Source organism: Sinocyclocheilus grahami, unplaced genomic scaffold (genome assembly GCF_001515645.1).
Source record: "Sinocyclocheilus grahami isolate Dianchi unplaced genomic scaffold, SAMN03320097.WGS_v1.1 scaffold34.1, whole genome shotgun sequence".
Lineage (NCBI taxonomy): Eukaryota > Metazoa > Chordata > Actinopteri > Cypriniformes > Cyprinidae > Sinocyclocheilus > Sinocyclocheilus grahami.
Window position 1 is genome coordinate 791,632 of NW_015505213.1, and position 24,253 is coordinate 815,884.

Here is a 24,253-nt window from a genome sequence, read left to right on the forward strand (position 1 = left end):
ATATTATGTGTTTCTTAGTCTTTATTATTTATTTAGTTTATTTTGATATTTATTTTATTTTAAGTATGCAAGTTTTATTTTTCATGCAAGTTTTGTAAGTTTAAGGTTTTCATCAAATATTTATTTTTTAATTAATGAAAACAATTCTAAATAGTTACAAAGTTTCTTTGGAAAAGTAAAAAAAAATAATAAAATGTCAGTATTATAATTCCGATCTCATTTTTGCCTGACATTTCTAAAAGTTGTGTGACATTCATTATTCATTTTTGTACTGCTTTCATGCTCTACCTCCAGAGGAATAAGCAGTAAGAGGTAGGATTGTGTGTTTAGCTTTTAGCTTGTATTCCTTTTTCTCTCTTTGCTTGATTATTCTATATATTCATAAATAAATCATTTGAATCTCATATTTTAAGTGCTTTACAATCCGCTCAGTGGTGTGGTATTTCTAAGCTTCAGATTGGTGGTTGGGAATCTTGCATGGAAGCATTTCTGTCGATCATGAAATGTTTATTTATGAATGAGGCTCTTGAGATGTTATTTGAATTATATGGCTAGAGTCCTCATGAAAGTACATGGAACGGAAGTGATGTTATTTTTTGAACGATGATTTTGTTGTTGCAACTAACACATTGCAGCAGTTTTAGATTGGGATTTCAAGAGTCTTAAAGTCAACATGAAATTGTGTTCACAACCTATTTTAGTTAGTTATCTGACATACACTACTATTCAAAGGTTTGTAGTTAATGAGATTTGTATTACTTTTTTTGTACTTTTACTCAGCAAGGATGCATTAAAGGGATCAAAAGTGACAGTAAAGATATTTATAATGTTACGAAGGATTTCTATTTCAAATAATAAATATTAAAATTTCAGTTATTTAAAATTGTAATAATTTTTCATAGTATTACAGTTTTTACTCAATTTAAAAAATAAATAAATGCAGCCTTGGTGGCATTAGAGACAAAAAAAACACAAACCTTTAAAAGGTAAATCTAAATGAAAATATTCATGCTAAAAAGAATCAAGAATAAACTGAACTCATTAACTGATAGATTTCTGAATGAAACATATTCAGTGGGACTTGATTTGATCAATTAGGAATCTATAGATTTTCACATGCATCAATGAAACCAGCAATCCGAATAAAAAAAAATGTGTCAGTCAATTTCATGTTGACTTGAAAGAACCATGTAATTTAATTTGTCTTTTATTTTTCAAATGACCTTTCCACATGCTCTCCTTTAGGGGTTACTCGCTTTTGGTGATGAAGATTCCTACATTGAAGTCCCTGGGTCTTCGCTCACTGAAACGGATCGGTGACGGAGGCATCTACATCACTGGAAACAAGCAGCTCTGTTATCACCACACCGTGAACTGGACACGTCTGTTTGGGAGCAGCCCTCGGCGCCGCCAGAAACCCCTCGACATCAAAGACAACCACCCACAAGAGCAGTGCAGTGAGTACATGCTGTACTACCAAAATGTTTCAAATGGACTAGTTATGGGTTGTCTGAAAGACTAGTTTGTCATCAGGAATTGGTTTTAAAGGGATAGTTCACCCAAAAATTTAAATTTTGTTAATTTTTACTCACCCCCATGTAATGTAATTGTTTTTCTTCTGTGGAACACAAAGTAAGATATTTTGTAGAATATTGGTAAATATTGGAATTTAGTTTCAGTTCCCATTGACAAAAAATAAATTCGAAGTCAGTGAGAACTGTAACTGCTTGATGAGCTTCAAAATATCTTCTTTTGCAAATGTTCATTTTTGGGTGGACTATCTCTTTAATTCTGATAGTGCCATGAATTTAAAGTCACAACTTCTCTTGGAGAGGGTTCCAGCATAGAAGTCCTCTGGAATATGTTGCTTATTAAATGTGAAAGAACATGAAAACATTCTAAAAATATTAAAGATAAAAATATCATTATTCATTATTGCTAATTAACTATATTCATCATTGCTGTGTGCTTGTAGTTAAAGAAGGGCATGTGTGTGATCCCCTGTGTTCATCTGAGGGCTGCTGGGGTCCGGGACCCAATCAGTGTGTGTCTTGCAAGAACTACAGCAGAGGAGGGACATGTGTACCACAATGCAACTTCCTGTCAGGGTCAGTATAGGACATTATTTATTTTACATGCATCATCATTGTAGTTACATTTGGTGCAATTAATTATGGAAAAAAACACATAAAAATTATTATTATTATTAAATGTGTGTGTGTGTGTGTGTGTACCGCTAACCATTGTAATGAATGAATCTGCGTTTTTAAATGAATCGAGTGAGCCGATTCAGTGACTTATTCATAAAGACAGTCACTTTATTCATTTCTGAATGAATCAGCCGTTTAAACAAATCGGTTGAGTGAATGACTAAATGATTCACTCACTTAGACAGTGACCTGCTGCCACCTACTGGCGGTTTTAGTTTGATAGCGTATCATTAAAAAAAATATCATATTTCAATATTTATTATTATATAATATTTATTTGAAAAACATTCATATGCATTTATTATCATTATTTATGCTATGTTTCCTACTTTTTGTAATGTCTGTAAAAAGCTGTTCTCATCTAACACAATAAATAATTATTAAATGTTATATGAGTAGTAATTACTGTTTTCTATTTTCAACAAGGCAGCATTCATTTGATAAAAAATACAGTAAAATTTACATTAAATTACATTTTAAAATAAATTATATATATTTAAAGTGTATTTAATATGTATTTAAAGAAACAAATTACTTTAAAATAGAAAACATTTAAAGTTGCAGTTATATATCACATATTATTTCTGTATAAATTATAAATAATAATAATAAATTAAGTGTTCAAATTAAGTCTAATAATAAATTATTTAAATTAAATGTTAATGTTTTCTATTTTACATTTTTTACATTTAGCTCATATATTTGCACAGTTTTGTTTATGTATATGTAATTTATTCCTGTGATGCAAAGCTGGATTTTCAGCATCATTACTCCAGTCTTTAGTGTCACATGATCCTTCAGAAATCTTTCTGTTGATTTGCTCCTCAAGAAATATTGTTATCAATGCTGAAAACTGTTGTGCTGATTAACAGTTTTGTAGAAACCAATAACAAATAGAAACTTTAAAAGAACAGAATTTAAATCTATTTAAATAGAAATCTTTTGTTTATTGAAATTACAAATGTCTCAACACATTTTGCTGTAAAGTATTAATTTCTTTAAAAGAAGTATTAAAAGTATTCATTTATTTTTTTAAATAAAATAAAAGACAGTAATGTATGTCATTGCAATGCCTAATATTACTATATTACCTATATTTTTGCAAATCAGTTAAAGATGCCTGTATGTTTTCTGTGTCAGATGTTTGGGTCCAGGTCAGAATGACATTTTGTTTATTGAAATTACAAATGTCTCAACACATTTTGCTGTAAAGTATTAATTTCTTTAAAAGAAGTATTAAAAGTATTCATTTATTTTTTTAAATAAAATAAAAGACAGTATTGTATGTCATTGCAATGCCTAATATTACTGAAATATTTTTGCAAATCAGTTAAAGATGCCTGTATGTTTTCTGTGTCAGATGTTTGGGTCCAGGTCAGAATGACTGTGTGGATTCGTCCAGGTCAGATGCTGGGTAAGTGTCTCCCCTGCTGGTGTGATGTGTGGCCTGCAGCTGCCTGTCAGTGTGTAATTATGCATTTTGTGTTTTAGGTTGCCTGTGACAGCAATAGTGCTGAGCGTTATATTCGGGGTGCTGCTCGCATTCTCAGTGTTTGTGCTGAGCGTTCTGTATCGCAGAAGTGTTGCCATCCGCAGAAAACGTGCCATGAGGAGATATCTGCAGAGTGGGGAGGTGTGTGCACATATACATATGAACCAGCAAATTGTACTGTTGAAGTGTTGTGAAGTTTTCTAAGGTTTAAAAATGTGTTTTAGAGTTTCGAACCACTGGATCCTGGAGAAAAAGGCGTGAAAGTTCATGCACGGATTCTGAGGGGGTCTGAGCTACGGAAGATCAAACCTCTCGGCTCTGGAGTGTTCGGCACTGTGCACAAGGTACTGTACTTACACGCTCTCATGTCATTACATGAGCTCACCCCGAAACCTGACAATAGCTCATATCACTTACTGAAGCATTTCCTCTGGGTGTTCTCCTAATACATTGTTTTCTTGCTTATGTTGACTCTCTTACTCTGTTATTTAACTGTATTTCATTTGTTTCTTCACAGGGGGTTTGGATACCAGAGGGAGACACGGTAAAGATTCCAGTGGCTATCAAGACTATTCAAGACCGTACAGGACGACAGACCTTTCAGGAAATTACAGATGTAAGACACACACATGCACATTGCCTATATACACTACTAATATACTATATACACTGATAAATTAGTTTATTTGTTTGTTTTATGTTTATTTTATTGTTATTTTTGCATAAAATAATCATTTTATGCACTTTTTTATTTCTACTTATGGTAAACGATTATTTGAAAGTTTGCCTGGTGGGCGATAAATATATAAAAAAAACATTACAGATATACAGTAAACAGGGAACTTGACAAATATTTTTTAGAAATATTGTTTTAATTAATGCTTTTATTCTGCAAAGATCAAAAGTGACAGTAAAAGCATTCATAATGTTAAAAATGTTTTATTTTAAATAAATGATGTTTATTGGAACTTTCTATTCAATTAAGAATATAAAAATATATGACAGATTCCATAAAAATATTAAGCTGCACAACTGTTTGCAGCGTTAATAATAAGACAAAATGTTTCTTGAGCAGAAAATCACCATGTTAGAATGATTTTTTGAAACTTATTTTTATTTTGAACCACAACATTGCATACAGTACAGTATTACAGTTTAACATGTTAGTCCTTTATATTCCAGCTACATTGACAGTAGCTCAGTCTCAATTATATCAGACATGTTATGCAGAAAATGAAAACATCCCAGTACACCTAGTAAGATCACAGAAAAGCAGAAAAAACTAAATAATGTAAAATAAATAAAAATAAGGTGGATAGAGAAGGGGGATGACAGTATAGCTCATTATTAAAATATTAAAGGCATGGCAGGGGCCCACATCTTTAGAAAAGTTGTTCTTTGAAGTCGCAATGCATATGTGATTTGTTCCATTTCGTACAGCTCCCACCCGTTTTGAATCCAGACATTGTATGATGGAGGGTCAGGTTTTAACCATCTGCATGTGATGCACTTAATAGCTGCGGCAAGTAGAATTTGTAATAAGTATATTTTGTTATATTTTGATACGATTTCTTTAAGAACATCAAATATGTCTTTCGTATGTATTTGTATCAAAAACTAAAACTAAATTAAGTGCATTTTGCTTAAAACAAGTAAAATTATCTGCCAGTGGGTAAGAAAAATACTCTTGTTTTAAGAATATTTACTTGCCCCACTGGCAGATAATTTAAATAGTTTTAAGCAAAATGCACTTAATTTAGTTTTTTCCCTCTGGAAACAAGACTAAATATCTTAAGTCATTTGGCTTATCTAGTAAAAGTATCTTGATTTAAGAATTTTTAGCTATTTTGACTGGAAACGAGACAAAAATACTAAGCAAGATAAGCCATTTTTGCAGTGTTCTGTTAGGAAGAGTAGGACATCGTCGGCATATAATGATGTTCCTCTCCACACACTATAATGCCCTTAACTGCACTGTCGTCCCGTATAAGCTGGGCAAAGGGTTCGATGCTAATAGCAAACAGCAGGGGAGACAGCGGGCATCCTTGTCTGCACATTAGAATGATTTTTAAAGGAGCATGTGACACTGAAGACTGAAGTAATGATGCTAAAAATTCAGCTTTGCGTCCCAGGAATAAATTACATTTTAAAATATATTTTAATAGAAATCAATACATTTAATTTGTAATAATATTTCACAATTTTGCTGTTTTTACTGTAGCTTTGATCAAATAAATGCAGCCTTGGTGAGCAAAAGAGTATTTTTAGCTTCAAATCGAAACATTTTTACTGATCCCAAACTTTTAAAAGTGCTCTGTGATAATAAACAAACACAATTACTGTTTAATAATTTAATTTAATTTAATTTAATTTTTGTTAATAGTGACTTTTAGAAGTTTTAAATTAGGAAGTGATGACTATTAATTTGTATTCATTAATATCTTTTACAAAACAACCACATAAAACATTCAAAATCAACCCACATACTAAATGGCAATGTAAATTATTTCTTTCTGTCCTGCAGCATATGTTGGCTATGGGGAGTCTGGACCACCCGTATATAGTCCGGCTCTTAGGCATCTGTCCCGGGACCAGTCTGCAGCTGGTCACTCAGCTCAGCCCACAGGGGTCTTTGCTGGAGCACATCCGGCAGCGCAGAGAGAGCCTCAACCCTCAGAGACTGCTCAACTGGTGTGTGCAGATTGCCAAGGTGAGAGGGGCACAAAATGCGTTTCAAGGTATTCAGATCATTTCATGCCCACTTAACAACTAAAGACTTTCCTCGCCTTCCTCCTAGGGTATGTACTATCTAGAGGAGCAGCGAATGGTCCACAGGAACCTGGCTGCCCGCAACATCCTGCTCAAGAGCGACTTTATGGTTCAAATAGCTGATTATGGCATCGCTGACCTCCTCTACCCTGATGACAAGAAATACTTCTTCAATGAAATTAATGTAAAGCAGACTTAAAAAGTTTGAAATAATAAAGATTTTCCAATGTTTTTGAAAGAAGTGTCTTATGCTCACTAAGGCTGCATTTATTTGAAAATAATAATTACATATGGTAAAAACAAATAAAAAAAACTAATATTCTGAAATATTGTATTATTTTATTATTCTAATATGCTGATTTGCTGCTCAAGAAAAAAATATTATTGTTATGAATGTTGAAAATAGTTGTGCTTAATATTTTTGTGGAAACTGATACACTAAGTTTAGGGTAAGAGAGATGTAAAAAAATGCATAATTTTATTCAGCAAGGACACATTTAATTGATTAAAAGTGTCGGTAAAGTCATTTATAATGTTACAAAAGATGTCTGTTTTAATGAACTTTCTGTTCATTAAAGAATCCAGAAAGCTCAAATCAGTTTTTTTTTTAGCTCAAATCAGTATATTAGAATGATTTCTGAAGGATCATGTGACACTGAAGACTGGAGTAATGATGCTGAAAATTCAGCTTTGATCACAGGAATAAATGACATTTTAAAATATATTAAAATAAAAAGAGTTCTTTTAAATTGTAATAGTATTTTACAATATTACTATTTTTACTGTGTTTTAATTAAATAAATGAAGCCTTGTTGAGCATAAGATACTTTTTTTCAAAACATGAAAAAAATCTTAATTATTCAAAACATTTGATTGTTAGTGTATATGCACTGCTACTGTATTCAAAGCAGTTCCTCAAACAGTATCGCTGCACTGTGCCTCTGACTCTTTCCCTAATGTTTGTCATTTTTAGACGCCAATTAAGTGGATGGCGCTGGAAAGCATCTTGTTCCGCAGATACACACACCAGAGTGATGTATGGAGCTATGGTGAGTCCATGTGTCGCACCATAAAATGCTACTGTAAAACACTGCACTTTGGATCTGATGATTTAATAAGAGGTCACTCTATCTCTAGGTGTGACAGTCTGGGAAATGATGTCATATGGGGCGGAGCCTTACTCTGCTATGCGAGCACAAGAAGTACCTGATCTGTTAGAGAAAGGGGAACGCCTCTCTCAACCTCAGATCTGCACCATTGATGTCTACATGGTCATGGTCAAATGTGAGTTGAGTCGTCTTATAACCCATAATGCAAAGTGGCAGTGATCTTACGCTTTATCTCTTTTATCATCTTGACACTCTACATATACATTCTTGCAGATGTTAGCATGAAAAGTTTGTAAATGAAAATTAGCGATGCACAATTTATAAGTACCAAATCAGATATTAGAGTTTTTTTTATCTGCAGTGTTGTTTTAGTATTTAAAATAAAAGTTTATTAGCTTTGAGTTTTTTGTCGTTTTTTTAGTTTAGTTTTAGTTAGTTTTAGTAATTTTCCTTTGTGCTTTTTTGTGTTTGCTAGTTTTATATATGTATATGTATATACATAGATATATTTAGCTTAATTTTTTTTATTTCCATTTTAACCATTTTAGTACTTCAGCTTATTTTATTTCAGTTGGTTGGCAAGGCAGCATTTCTAAATGTTTAAAGGGGTCATATGATGCGATTTCAATTTGTCCTTTCTCTTTGGAGTGTTACAAGCTCTTGGTGCATAAAGAAGATCTGTAAAGTTGCAAAGACTAAAGTCTCAAATCCAAAGAGATATTCTTTATAAAAGTTAAGAGTCAGCCACACCTACCTAAAATGCTGGTCGCTGAGGAAATACAACAACTTCGCACTGTGGATAGCCGTATCGGCTTTCACCGTGGACAAAGCGGAGTCCAGCCCGGGGTCGTCACATGTGGATGCCGCAAGCCTGCCGGACGCTCCTTCATCGAATCCACCGGCCGCACTGTTCTCAAGCCCCCCGCCTCCACTCACTCAAGCCCGCCAGTGTGTGACGCTGTGTGACGCATTTTATGGAGGACTGTTTCCTGAACCTGCAGAGTAGCCTACAATGGGTCTGTGCTCAAGCTGTTCTATAAAGTGGGGCAGTTCCAACTTTGCAAGGTGCTTTGTAAAAATCGACGTGTTTCAGAAAGTTGGGGCATAAAGGAGAAACAATAATGTACAGTATGTGGAAAATAATGTGTTTTTTTTTACCTTAATCCGCATACACACATTTCATTACACCAAATAATGTTCTTTTTAGCAGCATCATATGACCCCTTTAAGTTCAGTTTAAATATAACTTAAAATTATTGAATATTTATATTTTTAATGATTTTTCTTTTGGTATTAGTTAACAATAATAAAATATGCTTGTGCATGCTTTAAAAACAATAATTTAAAAATACTGTAAAATTAAATGATTATCCATTTTGCATACATTATACACATTATATTGAACATTATAATGTTGAGATGCTTAAATTCACTTGTAGCATTATTTACTTTTACTTTTAACATATGATTTTTTTTTTATGTATTTGACTATTAATATTTATTGGCTTACTTTAACAGGTTGGATGATTGATGAAAATGTTCGTCCAACTTTTAAAGAGCTAGCCAATGAGTTCACTCGAATGGCCAGAGACCCCTCCCGATATCTCGTCATCAAAGTAAGTCAAACTGATGGAGTATTTCATCATACTTCATTGTACGTTGCCGTTTAGATGAATGTTGTTGATTGGTGCTCCACCACTAGGAGGAGTACAGAGCTCCTGACGCAGCCTCAGAAGAGTCCCATCAGAGAGGAACTGAGATGGACATTCTAGGGGTGGCGCTGGAGGAGGACCAGGAAGATGAAGTCTTGGAAGATACCACAGACATGCCACGCTACATAACGCCATCTAGGAGTTTCTCTAGACTGCGTATAGATTCTCATCGGGTGTGTTTTATAATATTTATCAGAATTAATACATGAAGGTTTGCAAATAGACTAATGCACATCGTTCACTATTCAAAAAATTTGGGGTTGGTAAGATATTTTATATAATTGAAAGAGGCCTCTCTTATGCTCACTTAGTCTGCATTTTACATTGAAAGTTGTCTAATTTGATATATTTTAAAATGACATTTCTTCTTTTGATGCAAAGCTGAATTTTCAGGATCATTACTCCAGTTTTCAGAGTCACATGATCCTTCTAATTATGCTCAAGAAAGAACATTTCTTAATAGTATCAATGCTGAAAACTATGTGCTTCTTAATATTTTTGTGGACCGCATCATACTCATTTTTCAGAACTCAAACAGAATAGTATTTATCTGAAATAGAAATCTTTTGCAACAATTACATTTTGTAAATTTAATGCATTCTAATAAAAACTTACTGGTCCCAAACTTTTGAACGCTAGTGTATATTTTCAGATGATTTGTGGAGGCTCTATAAATAATGAATTAATAAGCTACATATCTTTTTGACACTTCTTTTTTTATTGTTACACCAGTCAAGTCTGACTCCGTCCAATGTTGCTGGATATCTACCAATGACGCCTGGTCTGGAGAGCTCAGCACAGGTGAGGTTTTAATCATACATCCACATAAAAACTACATTTGATGTGTAAGGAATGAATATTGGAGGTATAATGCACATATCTAAGAGCATCCTCATTTTGCTGTAGACAGGATGGGCCTCTCGGTCCCGTCTCGACTCTGGATGCACAGTTTCTGAGAGCTCGGAGGGACGGGGAACTGCGGTGGAGCTGGAAATGAACGAGGACTTCTCAGTGGTTGGCAGCATGAGGAGGGTCACACATCGTGAGGACAGCGCTTACATGTCACAGCGGGACAGCCTATCAGGACCTCCCGAAACAACCTCCACAGGGACTCAAGGAGAAGAGGACCAAAATGGATACGTGCTGCCTGGATTCGGTGAAAGTCCAGAGAAAGGTGAGAATAAGCAAATTAGAGCTGTGTGTGTGTGTGTGTGTGTAACCTTTATGCAACAATTAAGGCAAAATTGTGATTCTGTGAACCTTGGAAGGTCCTGTGAAACAAGACTGAAAAGTCTATGAAAGCCTGTTTCAGTCCTTTATAGTAAAAAATAAAATGTAATTATAAGATCATGTTTTAAATAAGAAATACATTTATGTTGTCAGATATAAAATCACATTCTGAGAAATAAACTCACAGTTATGACATCCACTACTGTTCAAAACATGAAATAATTAAGATTTTTAAAAAGATTTTTGAGAGACGTCTCTTATGCTATCCAAGGCTGCATTTATTTGATTAAAAATATAGTGAAAACAGTGAATATTATGAAATATTATTACAAATTAAAATAACTGTTATCTATGTAATTATATTATAAAATGTCATTTATTCCTGTGATGTAAAGCTGAATTTTCAGCATCATTACTCCAGTCTTCAGTGTCACATGATGCTTCAGAAATCATTCTAATATGTTGATTTGCTGCTCAAGAAACATTTCTTATTATTATTAATGTTAAAAAAAGTTTTTTGGGGGAAACCAATTCACTACCATTCAAAAATTTTACATATCTTGTATTTTTAAATGATTTTATTTATTTGTAAATTACATTTTAAAATATATTCAAATAGAAACCAATTCTTCTAAATTGTAATAATATTTCACAATATTTTTTGCTGCTTAATTTTTTTTGGGGGGGGATGGGCAACACACTACCATTCAAAAATTTAGCATATCTTATATTTTTTTAATTATTGCAGCCTTTGTGAACATAACAGACTTATTTCAAAAACATAAAAAATCTCGAGAAAAAAGTTGCAATTACATTAAATTTGCAATTTTTATTCATTTATTTTCTTTGATCAGCTTCCATAAATATGCATACTCAAGGCAACTCATCTCTTGTATTTTGATTTTTTTTTAAGAAACTCTTCTACTCACATCGTCACGTGCAAAACGTTCTCAGAGGAGACTCTCAAGAGGCCACTCCGGCGACTTTTTGGAGGCCCACTGTGTTGCAGGTGAAGAATACGAGTATATGAACAACCAGACCCTCTCTCTCGGGCATATACCAGGGCAGCTTAAAGATTACAATCAGCCACGCAACCGCAGCGCCTCCTTCAACCCTGCCGGCTTGTACAGCAATCACAAATCTCTAGCGTCTAGCAGACCCAGGAAGAGATCGTTGATCGAGGGCTCCGAAAGTAGCGGCGGTCTCTCCCAATCCTCGACTGACCAAAGGAATCACAGCGACGGTGACTTGCTGTCCAGTGAAGCAGAGTACACAGACAGCGATCTGGATCTCCACGAGGTTCAGTACGAGTACATGGACATCCGTGGTGGTGCAGGACCACCAGCCAACATGGTAGTCAAACTTCACCTCCCAAGACCGGTTTCCCATCCTCCTCTCAGAAGATCGCCACAAGACGATGAAGACGAATACGTGGAGGAAGACTATCAGTACACTAACCGCCAGCCTCGGCTGAGGAATTCACTCAGGGTTCAGGGGTTAATGCAAGGGGAAGGAGAAGTGTATGAATATGAGGATATGGACTCATTGGCTGCAGGTGGAGCATCTGCAGCTGAATATCAGAATCTGGAGGAAGAAGATGAGGAGAGTGTTGGGCTGACGGATGAACCCCGGAGACCGGGGCCGGAAGAGTATTTAAAAGTTCATGCAGGGATGGAACATAAAGCTTTTGATAACCCTGACTATTGGCACAGCAGGTCGTTTCATAAAGCCAGCGCTGTCCGCACGTAGACATGGAGAACGGTGTGAAGGAACTTGATGCAAATGTCTTCCGTCTTCAGTGACCAATGTTCAGGATATTATTCAATAATGCACTTCTGAAAAACTTGACAAAATACAGGTAAATGTATTTTGTTGTAAAATGTATTTTTAATGTCAAAAAATGTGGCATTATGGTTGAAATACATTGAAACAAGAGCAGCTTTGTTCTTTTAATATGATGGAGGTGCCAGAATGACCTGATTCATGAGCTACACATTGAATGCACTGATATTTACATCTGGATATGTATGTATGTTAAGTGTGTAGTTACTTAAAATGTTCTGTTCATGCCAAGTTTGTTGTACTCATCAAGTGAAGCCATAAGTTTGTGCATTTATGAGTGAGTGTTCATCTTAAATATCTGTTATTTAGTGTGTTCGTGAAGTGCCCAATTCAGTCAGCAGCTGCCAAAGCACTGTGCATCTGTTCAGACTGCACTTGAATGATTTCACAATTGAAGTGCAATTTTCAAAATACGTCTAATCTGAGGTATTTGGAATTTATAAAATGATGATGTCAGTTGAATAGCATGATGATTGAATTGGGGTAAAGTTGTTTTTCTATGAGGAGTTTGTTGTGCATGCCTTCTGAACAAATCATAATGAAGTACTTGTGTTATGTTTCAAATGAAATGGCCAGTAAACAAGCTTTTATGACAAAACTATAGTTTTGTACACACATATCAAACTGAAGTATTTTCCCTTAAAAAAAATCGACCCTTATGACTAGTTTTGTGGTCCAGGGTCACAAAAACTTGAACAGAATTGAGTTAGATAATAACACTATAGTCATCTGTAGAGTCGTTTCATAATGAAAGTTATTTTCATGTTTAGTACTTGTGAAGCTGCTTTGAAACCATCTGTATTGTACATTTTACTATTGTGCCCTTTTTTGGAAAACATCCAAAAGCCTCGGTTGGTTTTGGCGCCATCGTATATGACGACACCTGTGATGCGGCTGCGTAGTGGGCGTGGCTACGCTGTGCGTGGAGGCCGTGGGCGGAGCTGGACGGTCGGCGAGCCGCCTGGTGGTAGTGTGACTGATTTCTGCTGTCCGCTCATCGTACAGCCAGAGAGACGCTTCGGAAGCCTGTGCAACGATGTCCGACGACGAGCAGCAAGAGCAGACCGTCGCCGAGGACTTGGTCGTGACCAAGTACAAGATGGGCGGTGACATCGCCAACCGTGAGTTTGACGTTTGAGTGCTGGAGGTGCAGAGTCGGTGACACGGGCCTCCACGCTGCTTTCTCACGCATGCCATGTGTTAGGACGCAATGAGCGGCGTGGGACACGAGACCCCGATGCGCTGGCCTACGCAGCATGCAGCCGCTTGAGACCTCCTCTAAATGCATAGCTGTTCCTCTTGTACATGTCTATAAAGCCCGTATACTTTTTTGCAGTCCTACAGAACGGAGGGACTCATTCTGGAGCTAATGCTAGCTAGCATTAGCCCTCAGTGCATGTCAGTGGACACTTGTGGCTCTGGCATTGCCAGCTGGTAGAGGCTAGTCCTCAAAGGCACGGGTTATTAGTGAGCTGTCTGGATGAATATGTCCACTGCTGCCTTACTGTGACAGAGCTTTCACATCCCATCTGTCAGCGTTGCTCTCACAGGGAGTGAACAGCATGGAGGTGAACTTTAGCTGGTGAGGTGATGCTGACAGGGCTTTTGACATTAGCACTCCAGAGCATTGGATTTTTTTTTTTTGCACTGTGAACTTGAATGGTCGTGCAGTACTCTGAGCTCCAGTGATTCCAGGTTTTGTACTTTTAGTTATGCCACAATTGTTTCAAACTTCATTGTTGAGACTAAATTAGTAGCTCTAATCTCCAATCTCCAAGCTCAAGCACCTGTTATTTGAAAGGGACGTGACATGTGGCCAAGTATGTGACCCATACTCGGAATTAGTGCTCTGCATTTAACCCATCCAAAGTGCACACACACACACCATGAACACACACCCGGAGCAGTGGGCAGCCATTTATGCTGTGGCGCCTGGGGAGCAGTTGGGGGTTCGGTGCCTTGTTCAAGGGCACCTCAGTCGTGGTATTGAAGGTGGAAGAGAGCGCTGTACATTCACTCCCCCCACCTACAATCCCTGCCGGTACGAGACTCAAACCTGCAACCTTTGGGTTACAAGTCCGACTCGCTAACCATCAGGCCACGACTTGCATATCATATCAACTAGTTTTCTTTCAGGACCCTAATTAAATGGGTTTTTTTTTTTGCATAAAAGTTTTCACTAAAATCTGATGTTAAGAAGTGTTTACATTACATCTTGAACCATTATGGTTTCTAAATGTGTGTCAAACTGCACTTTTCACTCTCTTCGCTTCTATTCAAATGTATGCGAATGCTGGAGGTGGAACACAAGCTCAGTGTGAAGAAGTTTAGCATTTCGCTGTGTTCTGACCTCTGAGCTCGTGCCACGTGAAGATATGTGACCAATAGAAGATTGATGCGTCACAGCATGACCTGTAAAAAAACACAATCTATGAATACAACTGTTGTAGTGTCTGAAGAAATTTAGCGTGCTTAAAGTCTGGTGTGACCACCCCTTAAATACCTCCCGAATTTGTGGTTTCATGCTTTCAACAGGCAATAATCAACGTGCGAAACATCAGCTGCATTCAAAAATGCACACCAAAATGATGTTCTTAAAGGCTTAAGAATTTTGCAACCATTAAAAAAATGTTCTATAGTATGAATGCAGTATGTTCTCTAGGGCTGCAAAACGATTAATCGATCAAAATAAACGTTTGTTTACATACTATATGTGTGTACTGTGTATGTTTATTATGTATATGTAAATACACAAACATGTATATATTAAGGTAAAATATGTTCTCAAATATGCACAGTACACACATAGTATGTAAACAAACTTTATTTTGAATCGATTAATCGCTTTGCAGCCGTAGTTTTGTCATCGTCATGTGACCGAACAGCATCAGTTGCTTCACTTCACTGGCATTTACAAATGCTCTCCAGTGGCCTCATGGGATAGTAAAGTGTCCACTGGATGTGAACTTCAGTTGGAAATAGTAGGCTATCCAGGTACTTGTTGCCTGCTGTTTTATGAATACTATGAATTCAGACATACTATGTTCGCATTAGGGCTGCACGATTAATCGAATGCGAATGTCATGCGCATTTTGTTAGTAATGCCGGTTCTGTAATCAGCAGGAAATCATCATCACGTGCTTTCAGATGGAGCAGAATTTACTACACATAGCCGTAGTTCACGGACAAGTTACGCAAAAAAAAATTGCAGACGCAGATTGCGAGGCGTATTTGGAGTTTCAGCGCGAGAGCGCCCTCTGGCCTTTGGATGGAGATTTACTGCTGATCACAGAACCGTGCTTCACTGAAAGATGCGCGTGACAATCGCAGCTTCTGTCGAATCGCGATCTCGATTCCATTTCGATTTATCGTGCAGCCCTAGTTCGCATACTGTATAGCAGGGAAGTGTGCAATTTCGAATGCAGCCATTGTTATTTGCACAAAGCATGTTTATTCTCAATGCAAGCCTTGTTTAATGTAGTCTGGGTCATTTTTTTGAAGTTGTATAGTGTTGAGGATGAAAGCATATCACACAACCAGTCCATGTTGGAAAATGCCTAATTTGATTATGGTTTCTAACAAGTGAGCAATACTTTTGCACAGAAATGGCCTACTGTTCAGTTTGAATTAATGCACAGCCTTTGACATCAGCAATAAAACATACTATAAATGTTGCTTCTCCCTTTCAAAAGCCTGTTTATTTAGATGACGATGACCAATTATGATATTAGAAGGATTAGTTGGACTTCCATTTACTGTGCGTATTACTCCTTTCAGTTTTCTGAATAACATTTTGAAGGTGCCGTCCAGGCGAAGTCCAGTCATTTCAATAGCGATCCATGTGATCTTGAAGCTCAAAAGATTTTCATGTGCAGATTTTGCAAGGGGTTCAGGTTGGTCGTGCACATTCACCATGCTGACCAACCGAAAGCTGCTTGGTTGGAAAGTGACGTCTTTGTGAGCCTAACATCAAAACCCTATAGACAATGGAGTTTTTTTGCCCATAAATATTGGTCTCGTTCTTCTCTTTTTAGATGCGCTGAGGGTCGTCATCGATGCTGCCAAACCAGGAGTTTCAGTTCTCAGCCTCTGTGAGAAAGGAGATGCTTTCATCATGGCAGAGACTGGGAAGGTCTTTAAGAAGGAGAAGGACACGAAGAAAGGTGAGACAGAGATGCAGATGTGACTAAATGCTTGTGGTTCATAAGAGAGTGTGAGTGGGCTTTAAATTGAGCCCATTCAGAATAGATCGGTCCAGAGAAATCTGCAGGCCTCGTTTGATATATCTCTCTCCTCACACATTATGCAGAAGGTCTTTTGTTGAGGATTGGTGGTTGTCCTTTCTTGCAGGCATTGCGTTCCCCACCAGTGTGTCAGTCAATAACTGTGTCTGCCACTTCTCTCCCCTGAAGAGCGACCCTGACTACACGCTGAAAGATGGAGATTTGGTCAAAATGTAGGCAAACTCCCCTCTCCAGTTCGTCTGCGTGTGTCTAACCTCCCCATGTCTTTTCCTTCCTCTCCTTGTCCTCAAGTCACTCTCCTTCCTCTTACTCGGCCCATCTTGTCTGCCGTGTTCTCCACTCTCCGTCTCTATCCCTTCCGATTGTGTCTTCCTGCTTGTTCCCTTGTTTCTTTGTGATCCACACATGCAACTTTGCACGTAAATATTACACGTAATTGATTTAAGTGTTTTTAATGTAGACTCTGCAACGAAAAAGTGTTCTGGAATCTCTTATAGAACCTGTAATTGTCTGTGTCAATGTATTTCCTGTTACGGCAAGACATTTATGGTCTGGTACTTCGTTTTAAAAACCATTTTTATTGTATTAATTTGAAGGTGCTCAAAGTTTTGCTGTTTCTTTGCGTTGTTCTCTGAAAGCACATAGGTTTTGCTCAGGTTTCCCTGCACCTGTATGCATGTTTTTATATTTTCTCTCCTAAACTTCTCTTTTCTCTCAACAGTGATTTAGGAGTACATGTCGACGGCTTCATCTCCAACGTGGCCCATAGCTTTGTTATTGGAGCTACTAAGGTTCGTGTGCATATATATGCTTTTCTTCCCCACTGTTACTACGTTTCGCATTTTATAAAGTGTCATGGCTGTATGGATGCCTAAAAGTGCAATTATAATATGATAATACTCACACACCTCTCTGGAAAATTTGCTACTAATTGGTCAATCGTATCATTTCATGGTCTCAAACGTTTGAAAAGTTTCCGCCATCCCAGGCAAACAGTTTTTTTTCATGGCTATGCTAGTTTCATTTCACTCATATTGGTCTGTTTACTCTACTGCATAATATAAGTCAACCAAAATGACCATTTATTTGTTAAGTAGCGTCATGATAATTGCAACAATAAACGCTGACACAAAACTAGTGACTTTCCGGCTGAATGTACATTATCCTGTAATTTTGTGATGTGATTTTAATTTCTTTCAGGAAGCACCTGTGACAGGAAGGAAGGCTGATGTCATCAAAGCAGCACACCTGTGTGCGGAAGCAGCTTTGCGTCTCGTCAAACCCGGCAACCAGGTTAGTACATGCTTCACAATTAAAGAGGCAAATAGTTAAGGTTGAAGATTTTAAACATCTATGAGAACATGAGTTGAAAGCACCTCAACACAAGATTGCACAGAATAGTTCAGTATGTCTTATATAAAAGTGTTGTCTTTTTTGTCTGCCCCATTTACCTCTGAAGAACACTCAAGTAACAGAGGCCTGGAATAAGATTGCTCAGTCATTCAAGTGCAATCCAATTGAGGGTAAGTTATGGCTGTTATATAATTTGAGAAAGCCCATCCGCAATTAAAACGTTATCCATCCAGAGAGTATTGTGGAGTTTGAAGGTGTGGTTAGTAAACTCATTACTCCGCAAAACTGAGAATGAAAACTCATTATTTGTACAAAAATGGGACTGGCTTGATATCTGATATTTGCTTTAAAGGTGACATATCATGAAAATCTGACTTTTCCAGGTTTTAAGTGCTAGAATCAGGTCCCTGGTGCATCTACCGACCAAGGAAACGTAAAAAAGATTAACCCAATCACTTTGTTTTGGTAAGCCTTTTTCTGCAAGCGTCTGAGAAAACGAGCGAGTCTGATTTCGCTCCCTTGGTGACGTGGCAAAGGGATCTCATTATAATATTACCGCCCCTTAATCTGTAAGTTTCCACCCACGGCGCCGTCATTTTGATTTCGCAAGCGACAACGGTGTACCAGTTCTAATGCCATGGCGAAAGTTTGAGCAAAACATGCTAACTGTTCTGCCTTTGGCTGCACAGACGAGCACAGAACACTGTTTAGAGTCCCAGCCTCAGAGGAGACAACAGAGCAGTGGATTTATTAATGTATTTACTGTATACTGCAGCTGCCACACAGATCAAAAATAAACAAGCTATTTATTTCCCAACTATTTTCCTTCACAGACATAACCGACTGTTTTTGTAACTCGTGTGTTTTTAACGTAAGCTTGTGTGTGAATGAGAACTTAGTTTAGTACTCGCTTGCTGTGACAGCCGCTTTCTGTCCGTGTGCTTCGGATGTGTGCTCTCAGAAAACCGTATATCTGAAGTTTAAACTCATATGGTTTACAACGCATGATTTCAGCATGATAATCAGAACCAAAACAGATGTTTTTAGCAGGTACGAGCTGTGAATGCGCAGCTCTATTCTGGAAAGGGGGGCGGGGAGCAGCAGCTCATTTGCATTTAAAGACACAGACCCGAAAAACAGCGTGTTTCTGCTTCCACTCAAAATATGCATTTTCAAAATTATATAATAAATGATCTGTGGAGTATTTTGGAGGACACATTCTGGGGACACCAGAGACTTATATTACATATTGTAAAAAGGGGCATAATATGTCACCTTTAAAGGGACAGTTCACCCAAAAATGTCATCAAATTCTGTCATTCCAAACCCACACTTTCGTTTATTTTTGAAATACAAAAAGTTATTTTTAATGAAACCTGAGAGATTTTTGTCCCTACTTTGAAAGTCCTTGGAACCAAAACTTTGATGCATTAAGAAGTTCATAAATAGATTTTAAGAGTGATCCATATGAATCGATCCATATAACAACACACATACATGAAGAACACCAAATATGATAAACTGAAGCATAAACATGTTTCATTTGAGTTGAACTAACCCTTTAATTGTATTTAATCACATAAAACATCAAAGACAAACAACCCAAAGTACCTGCAGGTGCCAGCAGGAATGTCTGACTGTGATCTGCCCATTGTTCACATATGTGCATGTGCCGTTATTCACAGTTCTTCTCTTTTGTTCATGGTTAGGTATGCTGTCCCATCAACTAAAGCAACATGTTATTGATGGAGAAAAGACCATTATCCAGAACCCTACAGATCAGCAAAGGTATAAAACAAACCTGAATATTGAATTTCTTAATGTTCTCAAACATCTCTATCCAAGCAAGCACATTTTTATGACACCTCAGAGCCACAGTGTTTATACATTTTGGAAAAATTGGTCATCAACAAATGGCTTACTTACAATATCTGCAGTTAAAGGTGGGATAAGTATTTTAGTATTATTAAAAAATGGCTTCTTATCAATGTTTATGGGTGGATTCTTTTGACTTAAGAAGCAAGCAATTACATATGAAACATGTTAATAGCAATCAGTAGAGAGATTGTCAGGGGCAAGCACAATAATCTCCACGGTTTGTCTCATAACAGGAAGGACCACGAGAAGGCAGAGTTTGAAGTTCATGAAGTTTATGCCGTGGATGTGCTGATCAGCACAGGAGAGGGAAAGGTAAGTATTCACACATTTATGAATGACACCTGGCATTTTAAATCTGTTCTGCATGGTTGTAATGAAATAGATTTGATTGTATACCGTAGAGACAAATGGCCATTTAACCTGTATGATTTCACCAATAGGCAAGAGATGGCGGTCAGAGGACAACCATCTACAAACGGGACCCCAGTAAGCAGTATGGGCTGAAAATGAAGACCTCAAGAATGTTCTTCAGCGAGGTGGAGAGGCGCTTTGACGCTATGCCCTTCACTCTTAGGTGGGCAGCAGCACTATCCTCCAATTTGTTTGGTTTCTAATTGGCTAAATCAAGAAGTGCATCTGAATGAGATATTCTGTTCTTCGATGAATGAAGCAGGCTCAAATGATGTGAGAACAATGCTGTTGATTTTTGATGACGTGTGTGCTTTATATTTGTAGTATCACATGAGAATGCTAGGACAATGACTTTAACACTTGGTGGAAAAATCGATGGTTTAGATTTCATGGTGATTCGATAAACAAAGTAGACTTTGTGTCCTGCAGGGCGTTTGAGGATGAAGGAAAGGCTCGTTTGGGAGTGGTGGAGTGTGCCAAACATGAGCTTCTGCAGCCTTTTAGTGTGCTGAATGAGAAAGAAGGTCAGTTTCATTACCATTGCGGCATTTCTTCTTTCTTTACCTGGTAAATCTGTCTTTTTCACCTGTTTCTGTCTTTAGGTGAATTTGTGGCTCAGTTTAAGTTCACAGTGCTGCTGATGGCCAATGGGCCCTTGAGAATCACCAGTGGACCATTTGAAGAGGAACTCTACAAGTCTGAATATGATGTTCAGGATCCTGAACTGAAGGTATGTTTAGACCCATCTATTCTATTTAAATTGGCTATAAATGAAGGTTTTTCCTACCATGATGTCTTGGTTTCTTCTGTCATTTTCAGTCTCTGATCCAGAGTTCTGCAAGTCGCAAAGCACAGAAGAAGAAGAAGAAAAAGAAGGTGAGGCCTTTGCTTTAAGAGGGAACAATCCTCATGTTGTTCCCAAACAAAAAACGCTAAATGAGAAGCTCAATAGAATGAAACAAGAAGAAAGAAGCTTTTAAGCCATTAGAAAGATGGCAATCTCGATTTCTGTACAGATCATTTGCACTCCTGTAAGAAACTAGGTTCAACAGAAATTTCTTACATTTTTAGTTTGTGTTTCCCACATCACTATTATATGGCTTCAGATAATGGAATATGGCATGCAGGTTCTATGGATTAAAGCCTGTTCACACCAAGAATGATAAATGTATTGCATCCATACTAACATTCTGTTTATCATAAGCATCCCTGCAGTTATGTCATCTGCATCTTTAAATGCTCAAGCAGGATGCATTCTGATTGGCTGTCAGTGTGTTTATTATTCATCAGCTGGTAAAAATCATTCTGAATGTGTTTTAAAATATCATTCCTCTGTGTCGTTATTGTTATAGTTGTGGTATGGACTTCCTATTCTCATAGATTGTTTCATTATAGTTTTACGATGCTTATATTGTTATAGTTATCATCCTTGGTGTGAACAGGCCTTCAGACTTATGGTGCTTTGGTCATTTTGGAGCTTGACTGTCCACATTCATTCTAATTATATGAAAAACCGTCATCGTCAGCCTGCACAAAGGCATGACAGCCATGCAGGTTTTTATGGGTGCATTTTAACTTTTTAAACTGTCATGGAATTCTGGTTATTTTGCATAATTGAGTACCATCAGTCAGTACTCTTCATTCATGTGTCTTTCTGATGTCTTTTGCTATAGGCCTCCAAAACTGCAGAGACCGCTACAGGCCAACCAGCTGAGAATGAAGTTGCAGCTAAATAGATGCGACTCAACTCCATCCTCTCCCGAAAACGTCAGCATTTCACTCTCGCCCTACTGTTTATCCTCATCAGATTTGATCAAGAGTCACTGTTGAAGCCTGTGTTTAAGCGTTTCTGCCTCCCCCTGTTACGGAGAAATGTCATTTAGATTTGGACTATAAGCGAGTTCAAACAAATTTGTACTTTCATAATGAATCTATTAACTCTTTTGAAGCACTCGATTTACATTTCAACTGGAACGCAATGCCTTTTTCAAAATGTAATTAAAAAAGCTTCGCAATTCTTTTGTAGAGTTGCGTTTTTCACAACATGTACTGGTGACTGTTTTGAAATGCTTCATGTGGCCCAAAGCTTCGTTTGAAACGGCATTACATTAGATTAAGTGGTTTGGGAACGAAACAAATTCGATTTGCAGCTATTTCTCAGGGTTCTGAAGAAAAACATCTCTCTTATCTGAGAAGTAGTTTTGTACAATTAGGGTGGAGAATTTGATGTCTTACAGGGGCATTAGAATTGGAATCCAGTGTATAGAATTCCTAAGCACTCACACAAGGGGAAGATTAAGTCTTTTTCTCTTAACTGCCATCCCTTTCCACAAGTGTCACATTTGAAGATGACATTAGGGAATGTATTGGTCATACTTTATTCCTGCCCATTTTCTTTTTTCCCCCTCCACATTTTAATGTCTAATTATCTTTTGTCGATGCAGGGAGATTTTCCAAACACATTTTAAATTGTAATAATCCAAGTTAATATTAGAAACTGGTTTATTGGTTAAAGTTCTGGTCCAAGATACACTAAAGCTACTTCAACCCACTGAAAAAGGTTATAACTTCCACTTGCCAAGGGCCAACATATGATCACTTAATCTACAAGCAATAGAGTGTCTGTTTGACTGGATATACAGCTCAAAACTAGGCTCGGATTGGATTGAGAAGCTTCGCCAGTGTCATTTTACAATCCAGTCAGTGCAGTTATTTCAGGAGAGGTGATGGGAAGTGGCTCTAGAGCATTTCTGGATCAGTCCTATTATTTGGGACGTAGTTGATGCTGGTTCAATACATCTTTTGAAATGATTGTGACTTTTGTTCTGTTTCCAGATTGTAAAGGTGTATGTGGCAAAGGAGGCTGGAGGTTTGGATTTTGTAGTACGAACCATCATATGGAACTATTTTACAACTAATGAAATAAAACATAAGTTTGACTATACTTTCTTGGCATTACATTAGATTAAGGGGTTTGGGAACGAAACAAATTCGATTTGCAGCTATTTCTCAGGGTTCTGAAGAAAAACATCTCTCTTATCTGAGAAGTAGTTTTGTACAATTAGGGTGGAGAATTTGATGTCTTACAGGGGCATTAGAATTGGAATCCAGTGTATAGAATTCCTAAGCACTCACACAAGGGGAAGATTAAGTTAACTTAAGATTAACTCACACTTTTTCTCTTAACTGCCATCCCTTTCCACAAGTGTCACATTTGAAGATGACATTAGGGAATGTATTGGTCATACTTTATTCCTGCCCATTTTCTTTTTTCCCCCTCCACATTTTAATGTCTAATTATCTTTTGTCGATGCAGGGAGATTTTCCAAACACATTTTAAGTTGTAATAATTCAAGTTAATATTAGAAACTGGTTTATTGGTTAAAGTTCTGGTCCAAGATACACTAAAGCTACTTCAACCCACTGAAAAAGGTTATAACTTCCACTTGCCAAGGGCCAACATATGATCACTTAATCTACAAGCAATAGAGTGTCTGTTTGACTGGATATACAGCTCAAAACTAGGCTCGGATTGGATTGAGAAGCTTCGCCAGTGTCATTTTACAATCCAGTCAGTGCAGTTATTTCAGGAGAGGTGATGGGAAGTGGCTCTAGAGCATTTCTGGATCAGTCCTATTATTTGGGACGTAGTTGATGCTGGTTCAATACATCTTTTGAAATGATTGTGACTTTTGTTCTGTTTCCAGATTGTAAAGGTGTATGTGGCAAAGGAGGCTGGAGGTTTGGATTTTGTAGTACGAACCATCATATGGAACTATTTTACAACTAATGAAATAAAACATAAGTTTGACTATACTTTCTTTAAGATTGGCATCGTCAATTGTACAAATGCACACACTTTATGCCAAGCCTTTGTATAGTTTGTGCACTAGGGTTGTGTAATCTGAGTTCTATGCTAGTTATGAATAAGTCATTTAGACGCTATTACATTTGTAATAGCTCTGAGAAAATAACAGGAACTTTTTGAAGGTTTTGTGTCGAT

At 37.2% G+C, this 24,253-nt stretch overlaps 2 protein-coding genes across 2 annotated transcripts in view; both read left to right on the forward strand.

Annotated features, from left to right (window-relative positions):
* erbb3a (erb-b2 receptor tyrosine kinase 3a) overlaps nt 1-12,416 on the forward strand; it is a 30,472-nt gene extending 18,056 nt beyond the window's left edge. Inside the window, exons 15-29 of the mRNA XM_016266960.1 lie at nt 1,246-1,457; nt 1,976-2,108; nt 3,571-3,624; nt 3,702-3,843; nt 3,927-4,046; nt 4,220-4,318; nt 6,227-6,412; nt 6,500-6,655; nt 7,445-7,520; nt 7,609-7,755; nt 9,099-9,196; nt 9,283-9,465; nt 10,025-10,093; nt 10,199-10,466; nt 11,436-12,416. Coding sequence (XP_016122446.1) covers nt 1,246-1,457; nt 1,976-2,108; nt 3,571-3,624; nt 3,702-3,843; nt 3,927-4,046; nt 4,220-4,318; nt 6,227-6,412; nt 6,500-6,655; nt 7,445-7,520; nt 7,609-7,755; nt 9,099-9,196; nt 9,283-9,465; nt 10,025-10,093; nt 10,199-10,466; nt 11,436-12,271 — 2,779 coding nt within the window. The 3' untranslated portion in view covers nt 12,272-12,416. The remainder of the gene's footprint in view (nt 1-1,245; nt 1,458-1,975; nt 2,109-3,570; nt 3,625-3,701; nt 3,844-3,926; nt 4,047-4,219; nt 4,319-6,226; nt 6,413-6,499; nt 6,656-7,444; nt 7,521-7,608; nt 7,756-9,098; nt 9,197-9,282; nt 9,466-10,024; nt 10,094-10,198; nt 10,467-11,435) is intronic.
* An 850-nt stretch (nt 12,417-13,266) lies between these two features.
* On the forward strand, nt 13,267-22,295 carry LOC107581315 (proliferation-associated protein 2G4-like). Its single transcript, XM_016266823.1, has 13 exons — nt 13,267-13,485; nt 16,399-16,527; nt 16,715-16,820; nt 17,330-17,399; nt 17,809-17,901; nt 18,068-18,131; nt 19,671-19,749; nt 20,073-20,151; nt 20,280-20,413; nt 20,680-20,774; nt 20,853-20,980; nt 21,070-21,126; nt 21,924-22,295. The coding sequence occupies exons 1-13, from the start codon at nt 13,401-13,403 to the stop codon at nt 21,984-21,986; spliced, it is 1,182 nt and encodes a 393-aa protein (XP_016122309.1). The 5' UTR covers nt 13,267-13,400; the 3' UTR covers nt 21,987-22,295.
* Nucleotides 22,296-24,253: the final 1,958 nt, after the last annotated feature.

Excerpts from the sequence above, each read along its gene's own strand:
- LOC107581315 (XM_016266823.1), top strand. The coding sequence starts at position 13,401 with ATGTCCGACGACGAGCAGCAAGAGCAGACCGTCGCCGAGGACTTGGTC. Across the intron at positions 18,132-19,670 it reads CAAGTGCAATCCAATTGAGG|GTATGCTGTCCCATCAACTA; the intron begins GTAAGTTATGGC and ends GTTCATGGTTAG. Across the intron at positions 21,127-21,923 it reads AGAAGAAGAAGAAAAAGAAG|GCCTCCAAAACTGCAGAGAC; the intron begins GTGAGGCCTTTG and ends CTTTTGCTATAG.